We start from the raw sequence: 15,550 nt of genomic DNA on the forward strand, positions 1-15,550 counted from the left end.
CACCAGTCCAAGTCCAGTCCAATCCAGTCAAGTCCAGTCCAGTCCAGTCCAGTCCAGTCCAGTCCAGTCCAGTCCAGTCCAAGACCAAGTCAAGTCCAAGTAAAGTCCAAGTCAAGTCAAGTCACCAGTCCAAGTCCAAGTCCAGGCAAGTCCAGTCCAGTCCAAATCCAAGTCAAGTCCAAGTTAAATCCCAGTCCAGTCCAGTCCAAGGTCAAGTCAAGTCCAAGTCAAGGTCAAGTCACCAGTCCAAGTCCAAGTCCAGTCCAGTCCAGTCCAGTCCAGTCCAGTCCAAATCCAAGTCAAGTCCAAGTTAAATCCCAGTCAAGTCCAAGACCAAGTCAAGTCCAAGTCAAGTCAAGTCAAGTCAAGTCAAGTCAAGTCAAGTCAAGTCAAGTCAAGGTCAAGTCACCAGTCCAAGTCCAAGTCCAGTCCAGTCCAGTCCAAATCCAAGTCAAGTCCAAGTTAAATCCCAGTCAAGTCCAGTCCAGTCCAAGACCAAGTCAAGTCCAAGTCAAGTCCAAGTCAAGTCACCAGTCCAAGTCCATGTCCAAGTCCAAGTCCAAGTCCAAGTCCAAGTCCAGTCCAGTTCAGTCCAGTCCAAATCCAAGTCAAGTCCAAGTTAAATCCCAGTCAAGTCCAGTCCAGTCCAAGACCAAGTCAAGTCCAAGTCAAGTCAAGGTCAAGTCACCAGTCCAAGTCAAGTCCAAGTTAAATCCCTGTCAAGTCCAGTCCAAGACCAAGTCAAGTCCAAGTAAAGTCCAAGTCAAGGTCAAGTCACCAGTCCAAGTCAAGTCCAAGTCAAGGTCAAGGTCAGGTCAAGGTCAGGTCAAGGTCAAGTCTAGGAGAGTTGGAAAATGAGCCTATTTTCAAAAAAAGTGGAGTGTTCCTTTAACGAAAACATAATGGTCATGTGCATGTAAATGTGTTCACTGTGTCTGCGTTCCAGATATGACGGCGGAAGGAATGTATCCTTCTCTCTTCATGACCGCATTCACTGCTAACTCTGATCGAACCCTCTCTCTCTGCTGGGAGCAGCACTGTAAACTCCTGCCTGGGGTTGCAGGAATTCATGCGAGTCAAGTCGCTACCTGGACTATAGAGGAGGTAATCATCACCTCAGTCAACTGCGGAAACCCCTTGCTTTACAAGTAGAGTACAAGTTAATGTCCAGTTATCACTTAATCACTTATAGGTTTATTATTAGAGCTGTCAAAAGATTAATCGCGATTAATCGCATCCAAAATAAAAGTTTGTGTTTACATAATATATGTGTGTGTGTACTCTGTTAACTATTATTTATATATAAATACACACACATTCATGTATATATTTAAGAAGTATTTGCATGTAAATACTGTATATAATGTTATAAATGTTATATATCTTAAATATATACATGCTTGTGTGTGTATTTATATATAAATAATAGTTAACAGAGTACACACACACATATATTATGTAAACACAAACTTTTATTTTGGATGCGATTAATCGCGATTAATCTTTTGACAGCCCTATTTATAATACTTTTATTTTAAATAAAAAAATAAAACTGAACAAATCAAATAACACAATGAGCTGAAACCTCAAGAATACAGCTGCACAGTTCTGAACTTCTGGATATTAAAATGATCTCTGGACAAACAGCCGCTCTATTCATTTATATCTCTGTTCGATTTCCAGGTCTTTGGATTTGTTAATAATCTTATTGGTTGTGAGGAGCAGGCCGGAATTTTCAAAGATGAAGTAAGTAATTCACTTCATTTAATTCCAGTTATTAGTGGAATAGGGTTAAATTGAGTCACATTATAAGGCTTTAATTAATATTTTTTTATTAAAGCCTTCTACATATTACATAAATATACATTAAAAAAATTCTATTCACATTTGGAAATCAGTCAGTAATAAATCAACATCTATCATATTACATTTTTAAATAATCATATCAGTATTCTAATCAAATACATTAATCATCATCTTAGCTTTATTATATCCTGCAAATTGAATTTATTTTAATAAAAAAAAATTGAAAACACACCCGGAGTGGGCAGCGATTGGGGGTTGCTACTGTAGCAGGTGGAGTGTTTGGGGCGTGGCTACTGTAGCAGGTGGAGAGTTTGGGGCGTGGCTACTGTAGCAGGTGGAGTGTTTGGGGCGTGGCTACTGTAGCAGGTGGAGAGTTTGGGGTGTGGCTACTGTAGCAGATATAGAGATTGGGGCGTGGCTACTGTAGCAGGTGGAGTGTTTGGGGCGTGGCTACTGTAGCAGGTGGAGAGTTTGGGGTGTGGCTACTGTAGCAGATATAGAGATTGGGGCGTGGCTACTGTAGCAGGTGGAGAGATTGGGGTGTGGCTACTGTAGCAGGTGGAGTGTTTGGGGTGTGGCTACTGTAGCAGATATAGAGATTGGGGCGTGGCTACTGTAGCAGGTGGAGAGTTTGGGGTGTGGCTACTGTAGCAGGTGGAGTGTTTGGGGTGTGGCTACTGTAGCAGGTGGAGTGTTTGGGGTGTGGCTACTGTAGCAGATATAGAGATTGGGGCGTGGCTACTGTAGCAGGTGGAGAGTTTGGGGTGTGGCTACTGTAGCAGGTGGAGTGTTTGGGGTGTGGCTACTGTAGCAGGTGGAGTGTTTGGGGTGTGGCTACTGTAGCAGGTGGAGAGTTTGGGGTGTGGCTACTGTAGCAGGTGGAGTGTTTGGGGTGTGGCTACTGTAGCAGGTGGAGAGTTTGGGGTGTGGCTACTGTAGCAGGTGGAGTGTTTGGGGCGTGGCTACTGTAGCAGGTGGAGAGTTTGGGGTGTGGCTACTGTAGCAGATATAGAGATTGGGGCGTGGCTACTGTAGCAGGTGGAGTGTTTGGGGTGTGGCTACTGTAGCAGGTGGAGTGTTTGGGGTGTGGCTACTGTAGCAGATATAGAGATTGGGGCGTGGCTACTGTAGCAGGTGGAGAGTTTGGGGTGTGGCTACTGTAGCAGGTGGAGTGTTTGGGGTGTGGCTACTGTAGCAGATATAGAGATTGGGGCGTGGCTACTGTAGCAGGTGGAGTGTTTGGGGTGTGGCTACTGTAGCAGATATAGAGATTGGGGCGTGGCTACTGTAGCAGGTGGAGAGTTTCGGGTGTGGCTACTGTAGCAGATATAGAGATTGGGGCGTGGCTACTGTAGCAGGTGGAGAGTTTGGGGTGTGGCTACTGTAGCAGGTGGAGTGTTTGGGGTGTGGCTTCTGTAGCAGGTGGAGTGTTTGGGGTGTGGCTACTGTAGCAGGTGGAGAGTTTGGGGTGTGGCTACTGTAGCAGGTGGAGTGTTTGGGGTGTGGCTACTGTAGCAGGTGGAGAGTTTGGGGTGTGGCTACTGTAGCAGGTGGAGAGTTTGGGGTGTGGCTACTGTAGCAGGTGGAGTGTTTGGGGCGTGGCTACTGTAGCAGGTGGAGAGTTTGGGGTGTGGCTACTGTAGCAGGTGGAGAGTTTGGGGTGTGGCTACTGTAGCAGGTGGAGTGTTTGGGGTGTGGCTACTGTAGCAGGTGGAGAGTTTGGGGTGTGGCTACTGTAGCAGGTGGAGTGTTTGGGGCGTGGCTACTGTAGCAGGTGGAGAGTTTGGGGTGTGGCTACTGTAGCAGATATAGAGATTGGGGCGTGGCTACTGTAGCAGGTGGAGTGTTTGGGGTGTGGCTACTGTAGCAGGTGGAGAGTTTGGGGTGTGGCTACTGTAGCAGGTGGAGAGTTTGGGGTGTGGCTACTGTAGCAGGTGGAGTGTTTGGGGCGTGGCTACTGTAGCAGGTGGAGAGTTTGGGGTGTGGCTACTGTAGCAGGTGGAGAGTTTGGGGTGTGGCTACTGTAGCAGGTGGAGTGTTTGGGGTGTGGCTACTGTAGCAGGTGGAGAGTTTGGGGTGTGGCTACTGTAGCAGGTGGAGTGTTTGGGGCGTGGCTACTGTAGCAGGTGGAGAGTTTGGGGTGTGGCTACTGTAGCAGATATAGAGATTGGGGCGTGGCTACTGTAGCAGGTGGAGTGTTTGGGGTGTGGCTACTGTAGCAGGTGGAGTGTTTGGGGTGTGGCTACTGTAGCAGATATAGAGATTGGGGCGTGGCTACTGTAGCAGGTGGAGAGTTTGGGGTGTGGCTACTGTAGCAGGTGGAGTGTTTGGGGTGTGGCTACTGTAGCAGATATAGAGATTGGGGCGTGGCTACTGTAGCAGGTGGAGTGTTTGGGGTGTGGCTACTGTAGCAGGTGGAGTGTTTGGGGTGTGGCTACTGTAGCAGGTGGAGAGATTGGGGCGTGGCTACTGTAGCAGGTGGAGAGTTTGGGGTGTGGCTACTGTAGCAGAAGGCTTGTTCGACTTCACCCAGCGATGCGCAGACCGATCGGCGGCTGACTTGAAGCAGTGCATGCCGGTTAGAAATTTTGTCCGACTTGAGGCAGCGCCGACGCCACGTGACAGTGACGTATGTCAACAAAGTGCCGCGAGAGCGATTCGAGAGCAGCCCGCGATTACAGCCGGTGCAGTTTCTCCAAAGCAGCTGCTCGAGGCTGCAGGGGCTCTGATGACGAAAAAGCCGTTCCACGATTGACCAGATTCACCGCATGACAGCGATCACGTGTGTTTCGTGTTTATTCTAAAACCTTCAGCTCCACTAATGCGCACAAATCTGTTTTTTACAACAGTAAAACCTCCTTTCATGTAGTCGCGATGTTATATTGTCATGTTTATCAAAATATAACTGATTAAAAACATAGACCCCACTTCATTGATAGTGTAGGCTTATATGTTGAACTTTATTCTTGTAAAAACACACGCTGTATTAAGCAGTGCATAAAGTATTACATGACAATAATGTCTCTGAAACATCTGTGTATTGCCAAATATTGCATTTATTTCACTTCAGCTGTTAAAGTGTGCAAACACAGCGCGAGCGTCACCGCGGGAAGCAGAAAGTGTCCGACTTCACGTCTGTGTTTGCAGCTCCTCCCCGCCTTCACGCGGCTACTCTCGCCGATCAGTTGCATCCAGCCGCAGCCGATGTCGAACACACCTAGATATAGAGATTGGGGCGTGGCTACTGTAGCAGGTGGAGAGTTTGGGGTGTGGCTACTGTAGCAGGTGGAGTGTTTGGGGTGTGGCTACTGTAGCAGGTGGAGTGTTTGGGGTGTGGCTACTGTAGCAGGTGGAGAGTTTGGGGTGTGGCTACTGTAGCAGGTGGAGTGTTTGGGGTGTGGCTACTGTAGCAGGTGGAGAGTTTGGGGTGTGGCTACTGTAGCAGGTGGAGTGTTTGGGGTGTGGCTACTGTAGCAGGTGGAGTGTTTGGGGTGTGGCTACTGTAGCAGGTGGAGTGTTTGGGGCGTGGCTACTGTAGCAGGTGGAGAGTTTGGGGTGTGGCTACTGTAGCAGATATAGAGATTGGGGCATGGCTACTGTAGCAGGTGGAGTGTTTGGGGTGTGGCTACTGTAGCAGGTGGAGAGTTTGGGGTGTGGCTACTGTAGCAGGTGGAGAGTTTGGGGTGTGGCTACTGTAGCAGGTGGAGTGTTCGGGGCGTGGCTACTGTAGCAGGTGGAGAGTTTGGGGTGTGGCTACTGAAGCAGGTGGAGAGTTTGGGGTGTGGCTACTGTAGCAGGTGGAGTGTTTGGGGCGTGGCTACTGTAGCAGGTGGAGAGTTTGGGGTGTGGCTACTGTAGCAGATATAGAGATTGGGGCGTGGCTACTGTAGCAGGTGGAGAGTTTGGGGTGTGGCTACTGTAGCAGATATAGAGATTGGGGCGTGGCTACTGTAGCAGGTGGAGAGTTTGGGGTGTGGCTACTGTAGCAGATATAGAGATTGGGGCATGGCTACTGTAGCAGGTGGAGAGATTGGGGCGTGGCTACTGTAGCAGGTGGAGTGTTTGGGGCGTGGCTACTGTAGCAGGTGGAGTGTTTGGGGTGTGGCTACTGTAGCAGGTGGAGTGTTTGGGGCGTGGCTACTGTAGCAGGTGGAGAGTTTGGGGTGTGGCTACTGTAGCAGATATAGAGATTGGGGCGTGGCTACTGTAGCAGGTGGAGAGATTGGGGCGTGGCTACTGTAGCAGGTGGAGAGTTTGGGGTGTGGCTACTGTAGCAGGTGGAGAGTTTGGGGCGTGGCTACTGTAGCAGGTGGAGAGTTTGGGGTGTGGCTACTGTAGCAGATATAGAGATTGGGGCGTGGCTACTGTAGCAGGTGGAGAGTTTGGGGTGTGGCTACTGTAGCAGGTGGAGAGTTTGGGGTGTGGCTACTGTAGCAGATATAGAGATTGGGGCGTGGCTACTGTAGCAGGTGGAGTGTTTGGGGTGTGGCTACTGTAGCAGGTGGAGAGTTTGGGGCGTGGCTACTGTAGCAGGTGGAGTGTTTGGGGCGTGGCTACTGTAGCAGGTGGAGAGTTTGGGGTGTGGCTACTGTAGCAGATATAGAGATTGGGGCGTGGCTACTGTAGCAGGTGGAGAGATTGGGGCGTGGCTACTGTAGCAGGTGGAGAGATTGGGGCGTGGCTACTGTAGCAGGTGGAGTGTTTGGGGCGTGGCTACTGTAGCAGGTGGAGTGTTTGGGGTGTGGCTACTGTAGCAGGTGGAGAGTTTGGGGCGTGGCTACTGTAGCAGGTGGAGTGTTTGGGGCGTGGCTACTGTAGCAGGTGGAGAGTTTGGGGTGTGGCTACTGTAGCAGATATAGAGATTGGGGCGTGGCTACTGTAGCAGGTGGAGAGATTGGGGCGTGGCTACTGTAGCAGGTGGAGTGTTTGGGGCGTGGCTACTGTAGCAGGTGGAGTGTTTGGGGCGTGGCTACTGTAGCAGATATAGAGATTGGGGCGTGGCTACTGTAGCAGGTGGAGTGTTTGGGGCGTGGCTACTGTAGCAGGTGGAGAGTTTGGGGTGTGGCTACTGTAGCAGGTGGAGTGTTTGGGGTGTGGCTACTGTAGCAGGTGGAGAGTTTGGGGTGTGGCTACTGTAGCAGGTGGAGTGTTTGGGGTGTGGCTACTGTAGCAGGTGGAGAGTTTGGGGTGTGGCTACTGTAGCAGGTGGAGTGTTTGGGGCGTGGCTACTGTAGCAGGTGGAGAGTTTGGGGTGTGGCTACTGTAGCAGATATAGAGATTGGGGCGTGGCTACTGTAGCAGGTGGAGTGTTTGGGGTGTGGCTACTGTAGCAGGTGGAGAGTTTGGGGTGTGGCTACTGTAGCAGGTGGAGAGTTTGGGGTGTGGCTACTGTAGCAGGTGGAGTGTTTGGGGCGTGGCTACTGTAGCAGGTGGAGAGTTTGGGGTGTGGCTACTGTAGCAGGTGGAGAGTTTGGGGTGTGGCTACTGTAGCAGGTGGAGTGTTTGGGGCGTGGCTACTGTAGCAGGTGGAGAGTTTGGGGTGTGGCTACTGTAGCAGATATAGAGATTGGGGCGTGGCTACTGTAGCAGGTGGAGAGTTTGGGGTGTGGCTACTGTAGCAGATATAGAGATTGGGGCATGGCTACTGTAGCAGGTGGAGAGATTGGGGCGTGGCTACTGTAGCAGGTGGAGTGTTTGGGGCGTGGCTACTGTAGCAGGTGGAGTGTTTGGGGTGTGGCTACTGTAGCAGGTGGAGAGTTTGGGGCGTGGCTACTGTAGCAGGTGGAGTGTTTGGGGCGTGGCTACTGTAGCAGGTGGAGAGTTTGGGGTGTGGCTACTGTAGCAGATATAGAGATTGGGGCGTGGCTACTGTAGCAGGTGGAGAGATTGGGGCGTGGCTACTGTAGCAGGTGGAGAGTTTGGGGTGTGGCTACTGTAGCAGGTGGAGAGTTTGGGGCGTGGCTACTGTAGCAGGTGGAGAGTTTGGGGTGTGGCTACTGTAGCAGATATAGAGATTGGGGCGTGGCTACTGTAGCAGGTGGAGAGTTTGGGGTGTGGCTACTGTAGCAGGTGGAGAGTTTGGGGTGTGGCTACTGTAGCAGATATAGAGATTGGGGCGTGGCTACTGTAGCAGGTGGAGTGTTTGGGGTGTGGCTACTGTAGCAGGTGGAGAGTTTGGGGCGTGGCTACTGTAGCAGGTGGAGTGTTTGGGGCGTGGCTACTGTAGCAGGTGGAGAGTTTGGGGTGTGGCTACTGTAGCAGATATAGAGATTGGGGCGTGGCTACTGTAGCAGGTGGAGAGATTGGGGCGTGGCTACTGTAGCAGGTGGAGAGATTGGGGCGTGGCTACTGTAGCAGGTGGAGTGTTTGGGGCGTGGCTACTGTAGCAGGTGGAGTGTTTGGGGTGTGGCTACTGTAGCAGGTGGAGAGTTTGGGGCGTGGCTACTGTAGCAGGTGGAGTGTTTGGGGCGTGGCTACTGTAGCAGGTGGAGAGTTTGGGGTGTGGCTACTGTAGCAGATATAGAGATTGGGGCGTGGCTACTGTAGCAGGTGGAGAGATTGGGGCGTGGCTACTGTAGCAGGTGGAGTGTTTGGGGCGTGGCTACTGTAGCAGGTGGAGTGTTTGGGGCGTGGCTACTGTAGCAGATATAGAGATTGGGGCGTGGCTACTGTAGCAGGTGGAGTGTTTGGGGCGTGGCTACTGTAGCAGGTGGAGAGTTTGGGGCGTGGCTACTGTAGCAGATATAGAGATTGGGGCGTGGCTACTGTAGCAGGTGGAGTGTTTGGGGTGTGGCTACTGTAGCAGGTGGAGTGTTTGGGGCGTGGCTACTGTAGCAGGTGGAGAGTTTGGGGTGTGGCTACTGTAGCAGGTGGAGAGTTTGGGGTGTGGCTACTGTAGCAGGTGGAGTGTTTGGGGCGTGGCTACTGTAGCAGGTGGAGAGTTTGGGGTGTGGCTACTGTAGCAGATATAGAGATTGGGGCGTGGCTACTGTAGCAGGTGGAGAGTTTGGGGTGTGGCTACTGTAGCAGATATAGAGATTGGGGCGTGGCTACTGTAGCAGGTGGAGAGTTTGGGGTGTGGCTACTGTAGCAGATATAGAGATTGGGGCATGGCTACTGTAGCAGGTGGAGAGATTGGGGCGTGGCTACTGTAGCAGGTGGAGTGTTTGGGGCGTGGCTACTGTAGCAGGTGGAGTGTTTGGGGCGTGGCTACTGTAGCAGGTGGAGAGTTTGGGGTGTGGCTACTGTAGCAGATATAGAGATTGGGGCGTGGCTACTGTAGCAGGTGGAGAGATTGGGGCGTGGCTACTGTAGCAGGTGGAGTGTTTGGGGCGTGGCTACTGTAGCAGGTGGAGTGTTTGGGGCGTGGCTACTGTAGCAGATATAGAGATTGGGGCGTGGCTACTGTAGCAGGTGGAGTGTTTGGGGCGTGGCTACTGTAGCAGGTGGAGAGTTTGGGGTGTGGCTACTGTAGCAGATATAGACATTGTGGCGTGGCTACTGTAGCAGGTGGAGAGTTTGGGGTGTGGCTACTGTAGCAGGTGGAGAGTTTGGGGTGTGGCTACTGTAGCAGATATAGAGATTGGGGCGTGGCTACTGTAGCAGGTGGAGAGTTTGGGGTGTGGCTACTGTAGCAGGTGGAGAGTTTGGGGCGTGGCTACTGTAGCAGGTGGAGAGTTTGGGGTGTGGCTACTGTAGCAGATATAGAGATTGGGGCGTGGCTACTGTAGCAGGTGGAGAGTTTGGGGTGTGGCTACTGTAGCAGGTGGAGTGTTTGGGGTGTGGCTACTGTAGCAGATATAGAGATTGGGGCGTGGCTACTGTAGCAGGTGGAGAGTTTGGGGTGTGGCTACTGTAGCAGGTGGAGAGTTTGGGGTGTGGCTACTGTAGCAGATATAGAGATTGGGGCGTGGCTACTGTAGCAGGTGGAGAGTTTGGGGTGTGGCTACTGTAGCAGATATAGAGATTGGGGCGTGGCTACTGTAGCAGATATAGAGATTGGGGCGTGGCTACTGTAGCAGGTGGAGTGTTTGGGGCGTGGCTACTGTAGCAGATATAGAGATTGGGGCGTGGCTACTGTAGCAGGTGGAGAGTTTGGGGTGTGGCTACTGTAGCAGGTGGAGTGTTTGGGGTGTGGCTACTGTAGCAGGTGGAGTGTTTGGGGTGTGGCTACTGTAGCAGGTGGAGAGTTTGGGGTGTGGCTACTGTAGCAGGTGGAGTGTTTGGGGTGTGGCTACTGTAGCAGGTGGAGAGTTTGGGGTGTGGCTACTGTAGCAGGTGGAGTGTTTGGGGTGTGGCTACTGTAGCAGGTGGAGTGTTTGGGGTGTGGCTACTGTAGCAGGTGGAGTGTTTGGGGCGTGGCTACTGTAGCAGGTGGAGAGTTTGGGGTGTGGCTACTGTAGCAGATATAGAGATTGGGGCATGGCTACTGTAGCAGGTGGAGTGTTTGGGGTGTGGCTACTGTAGCAGGTGGAGAGTTTGGGGTGTGGCTACTGTAGCAGGTGGAGAGTTTGGGGTGTGGCTACTGTAGCAGGTGGAGTGTTCGGGGCGTGGCTACTGTAGCAGGTGGAGAGTTTGGGGTGTGGCTACTGAAGCAGGTGGAGAGTTTGGGGTGTGGCTACTGTAGCAGGTGGAGTGTTTGGGGCGTGGCTACTGTAGCAGGTGGAGAGTTTGGGGTGTGGCTACTGTAGCAGATATAGAGATTGGGGCGTGGCTACTGTAGCAGGTGGAGAGTTTGGGGTGTGGCTACTGTAGCAGATATAGAGATTGGGGCGTGGCTACTGTAGCAGGTGGAGAGTTTGGGGTGTGGCTACTGTAGCAGATATAGAGATTGGGGCATGGCTACTGTAGCAGGTGGAGAGATTGGGGCGTGGCTACTGTAGCAGGTGGAGTGTTTGGGGCGTGGCTACTGTAGCAGGTGGAGTGTTTGGGGTGTGGCTACTGTAGCAGGTGGAGTGTTTGGGGCGTGGCTACTGTAGCAGGTGGAGAGTTTGGGGTGTGGCTACTGTAGCAGATATAGAGATTGGGGCGTGGCTACTGTAGCAGGTGGAGAGATTGGGGCGTGGCTACTGTAGCAGGTGGAGAGTTTGGGGTGTGGCTACTGTAGCAGGTGGAGAGTTTGGGGCGTGGCTACTGTAGCAGGTGGAGAGTTTGGGGTGTGGCTACTGTAGCAGATATAGAGATTGGGGCGTGGCTACTGTAGCAGGTGGAGAGTTTGGGGTGTGGCTACTGTAGCAGGTGGAGAGTTTGGGGTGTGGCTACTGTAGCAGATATAGAGATTGGGGCGTGGCTACTGTAGCAGGTGGAGTGTTTGGGGTGTGGCTACTGTAGCAGGTGGAGAGTTTGGGGCGTGGCTACTGTAGCAGGTGGAGTGTTTGGGGCGTGGCTACTGTAGCAGGTGGAGAGTTTGGGGTGTGGCTACTGTAGCAGATATAGAGATTGGGGCGTGGCTACTGTAGCAGGTGGAGAGATTGGGGCGTGGCTACTGTAGCAGGTGGAGAGATTGGGGCGTGGCTACTGTAGCAGGTGGAGTGTTTGGGGCGTGGCTACTGTAGCAGGTGGAGTGTTTGGGGTGTGGCTACTGTAGCAGGTGGAGAGTTTGGGGCGTGGCTACTGTAGCAGGTGGAGTGTTTGGGGCGTGGCTACTGTAGCAGGTGGAGAGTTTGGGGTGTGGCTACTGTAGCAGATATAGAGATTGGGGCGTGGCTACTGTAGCAGGTGGAGAGATTGGGGCGTGGCTACTGTAGCAGGTGGAGTGTTTGGGGCGTGGCTACTGTAGCAGGTGGAGTGTTTGGGGCGTGGCTACTGTAGCAGATATAGAGATTGGGGCGTGGCTACTGTAGCAGGTGGAGTGTTTGGGGCGTGGCTACTGTAGCAGGTGGAGAGTTTGGGGTGTGGCTACTGTAGCAGGTGGAGTGTTTGGGGTGTGGCTACTGTAGCAGGTGGAGAGTTTGGGGTGTGGCTACTGTAGCAGGTGGAGTGTTTGGGGTGTGGCTACTGTAGCAGGTGGAGAGTTTGGGGTGTGGCTACTGTAGCAGGTGGAGTGTTTGGGGCGTGGCTACTGTAGCAGGTGGAGAGTTTGGGGTGTGGCTACTGTAGCAGATATAGAGATTGGGGCGTGGCTACTGTAGCAGGTGGAGTGTTTGGGGTGTGGCTACTGTAGCAGGTGGAGAGTTTGGGGTGTGGCTACTGTAGCAGGTGGAGAGTTTGGGGTGTGGCTACTGTAGCAGGTGGAGTGTTTGGGGCGTGGCTACTGTAGCAGGTGGAGAGTTTGGGGTGTGGCTACTGTAGCAGGTGGAGAGTTTGGGGTGTGGCTACTGTAGCAGGTGGAGTGTTTGGGGCGTGGCTACTGTAGCAGGTGGAGAGTTTGGGGTGTGGCTACTGTAGCAGATATAGAGATTGGGGCGTGGCTACTGTAGCAGGTGGAGAGTTTGGGGTGTGGCTACTGTAGCAGATATAGAGATTGGGGCATGGCTACTGTAGCAGGTGGAGAGATTGGGGCGTGGCTACTGTAGCAGGTGGAGTGTTTGGGGCGTGGCTACTGTAGCAGGTGGAGTGTTTGGGGTGTGGCTACTGTAGCAGGTGGAGAGTTTGGGGCGTGGCTACTGTAGCAGGTGGAGTGTTTGGGGCGTGGCTACTGTAGCAGGTGGAGAGTTTGGGGTGTGGCTACTGTAGCAGATATAGAGATTGGGGCGTGGCTACTGTAGCAGGTGGAGAGATTGGGGCGTGGCTACTGTAGCAGGTGGAGAGTTTGGGGTGTGGCTACTGTAGCAGGTGGAGAGTTTGGGGCGTGGCTACTGTAGCAGGTGGAGAGTTTGGGGTGTGGCTACTGTAGCAGATATAGAGATTGGGGCGTGGCTACTGTAGCAGGTGGAGAGTTTGGGGTGTGGCTACTGTAGCAGGTGGAGAGTTTGGGGTGTGGCTACTGTAGCAGATATAGAGATTGGGGCGTGGCTACTGTAGCAGGTGGAGTGTTTGGGGTGTGGCTACTGTAGCAGGTGGAGAGTTTGGGGCGTGGCTACTGTAGCAGGTGGAGTGTTTGGGGCGTGGCTACTGTAGCAGGTGGAGAGTTTGGGGTGTGGCTACTGTAGCAGATATAGAGATTGGGGCGTGGCTACTGTAGCAGGTGGAGAGATTGGGGCGTGGCTACTGTAGCAGGTGGAGAGATTGGGGCGTGGCTACTGTAGCAGGTGGAGTGTTTGGGGCGTGGCTACTGTAGCAGGTGGAGTGTTTGGGGTGTGGCTACTGTAGCAGGTGGAGAGTTTGGGGCGTGGCTACTGTAGCAGGTGGAGTGTTTGGGGCGTGGCTACTGTAGCAGGTGGAGAGTTTGGGGTGTGGCTACTGTAGCAGATATAGAGATTGGGGCGTGGCTACTGTAGCAGGTGGAGAGATTGGGGCGTGGCTACTGTAGCAGGTGGAGTGTTTGGGGCGTGGCTACTGTAGCAGGTGGAGTGTTTGGGGCGTGGCTACTGTAGCAGATATAGAGATTGGGGCGTGGCTACTGTAGCAGGTGGAGTGTTTGGGGCGTGGCTACTGTAGCAGGTGGAGAGTTTGGGGCGTGGCTACTGTAGCAGATATAGAGATTGGGGCGTGGCTACTGTAGCAGGTGGAGTGTTTGGGGTGTGGCTACTGTAGCAGGTGGAGTGTTTGGGGCGTGGCTACTGTAGCAGGTGGAGAGTTTGGGGTGTGGCTACTGTAGCAGGTGGAGAGTTTGGGGTGTGGCTACTGTAGCAGGTGGAGTGTTTGGGGCGTGGCTACTGTAGCAGGTGGAGAGTTTGGGGTGTGGCTACTGTAGCAGATATAGAGATTGGGGCGTGGCTACTGTAGCAGGTGGAGAGTTTGGGGTGTGGCTACTGTAGCAGATATAGAGATTGGGGCGTGGCTACTGTAGCAGGTGGAGAGTTTGGGGTGTGGCTACTGTAGCAGATATAGAGATTGGGGCATGGCTACTGTAGCAGGTGGAGAGATTGGGGCGTGGCTACTGTAGCAGGTGGAGTGTTTGGGGCGTGGCTACTGTAGCAGGTGGAGTGTTTGGGGCGTGGCTACTGTAGCAGGTGGAGAGTTTGGGGTGTGGCTACTGTAGCAGATATAGAGATTGGGGCGTGGCTACTGTAGCAGGTGGAGAGATTGGGGCGTGGCTACTGTAGCAGGTGGAGTGTTTGGGGCGTGGCTACTGTAGCAGGTGGAGTGTTTGGGGCGTGGCTACTGTAGCAGATATAGAGATTGGGGCGTGGCTACTGTAGCAGGTGGAGTGTTTGGGGCGTGGCTACTGTAGCAGGTGGAGAGTTTGGGGTGTGGCTACTGTAGCAGATATAGACATTGTGGCGTGGCTACTGTAGCAGGTGGAGAGTTTGGGGTGTGGCTACTGTAGCAGGTGGAGAGTTTGGGGTGTGGCTACTGTAGCAGATATAGAGATTGGGGCGTGGCTACTGTAGCAGGTGGAGAGTTTGGGGTGTGGCTACTGTAGCAGGTGGAGAGTTTGGGGCGTGGCTACTGTAGCAGGTGGAGAGTTTGGGGTGTGGCTACTGTAGCAGATATAGAGATTGGGGCGTGGCTACTGTAGCAGGTGGAGAGTTTGGGGTGTGGCTACTGTAGCAGGTGGAGTGTTTGGGGTGTGGCTACTGTAGCAGATATAGAGATTGGGGCGTGGCTACTGTAGCAGGTGGAGAGTTTGGGGTGTGGCTACTGTAGCAGGTGGAGAGTTTGGGGTGTGGCTACTGTAGCAGATATAGAGATTGGGGCGTGGCTACTGTAGCAGGTGGAGAGTTTGGGGTGTGGCTACTGTAGCAGATATAGAGATTGGGGCGTGGCTACTGTAGCAGATATAGAGATTGGGGCGTGGCTACTGTAGCAGGTGGAGTGTTTGGGGCGTGGCTACTGTAGCAGATATAGAGATTGGGGCGTGGCTACTGTAGCAGGTGGAGAGTTTGGGGTGTGGCTACTGTAGCAGATATAGAGATTGGGGCGTGGCTACTGTAGCAGGTGGAGTGTTTGGGGCGTGGCTACTGTAGCAGATATAGAGATTGGGGCGTGGCTACTGTAGCAGGTGGAGAGTTTGGGGTGTGGCTACTGTAGCAGATATAGAGATTGGGGCGTGGCTACTGTAGCAGGTGGAGAGTTTGGGGTGTGGCTACTGTAGCAGATATAGAGATTGGGGCGTGGCTACTGTAGCAGGTGGAGTGTTTGGGGCGTGGCTACTGTAGCAGGTGGAGAGTTTGGGGTGTGGCTACTGTAGCAGATATAGAGATTGGGGCGTGGCTACTGTAGCAGGTGGAGAGTTTGGGGTGTGGCTACTGTAGCAGATATAGAGATTGGGGCGTGGCTACTGTAGCAGGTGGAGAGTTTGGGGTGTGGCTACTGTAGCAGGTGGAGAGTTTGGGGTGTGGCTACTGTAGCAGATATAGAGATTGGGGCGTGGCTACTGTAGCAGGTGGAGTGTTTGGGGGTGTGGCTACTGTAGCAGGTGGAGAGTTTGGGGTGTGGCTACTGTAGCAGGTGGAGAGTTTGGGGTAAGGCTACTGTAGCAGGTGGAGAGTTTGGGGGTGTGGCTACTGTAGCAGGCGGAGAGTTTGGGGGTGTGGCTACTGTAGCAGGTGGAGAGTTTGGGGTGTGGCTACTGTAGCAGGTGGAGAGTTTGGGGTGTGGCTACTGTAGCAGGCGGAGAGTTTGGGGGTGTGGCTACTGTAGCAGGTGGAGAGTTTGGGGTGTGGCTACTGTAGCAGGTGGAGTGTTTGGGGTGTGGCTA

The 15,550-nt window shown here is 53.1% G+C and overlaps 1 protein-coding gene across 1 annotated transcript in view; it reads left to right on the forward strand.

Annotated features, from left to right (window-relative positions):
* The window catches only part of l3mbtl1 (L3MBTL histone methyl-lysine binding protein 1), a 62,406-nt gene that overhangs the window by 44,454 nt on the left and 2,402 nt on the right, over positions 1 to 15,550 (forward strand). The window contains exons 20-21 of the mRNA XM_079803114.1: positions 947 to 1,104; positions 1,684 to 1,746. Of these exons, the coding sequence (XP_079659240.1) occupies positions 947 to 1,104; positions 1,684 to 1,746 (221 nt within the window). The remainder of the gene's footprint in view (positions 1 to 946; positions 1,105 to 1,683; positions 1,747 to 15,550) is intronic.

The sequence above is a fragment of the Gobio gobio genome (assembly GCF_949357685.1).
Source record: "Gobio gobio genome assembly, chromosome: 21".
Classification (NCBI taxonomy): Eukaryota; Metazoa; Chordata; class Actinopteri; order Cypriniformes; family Gobionidae; genus Gobio; species Gobio gobio.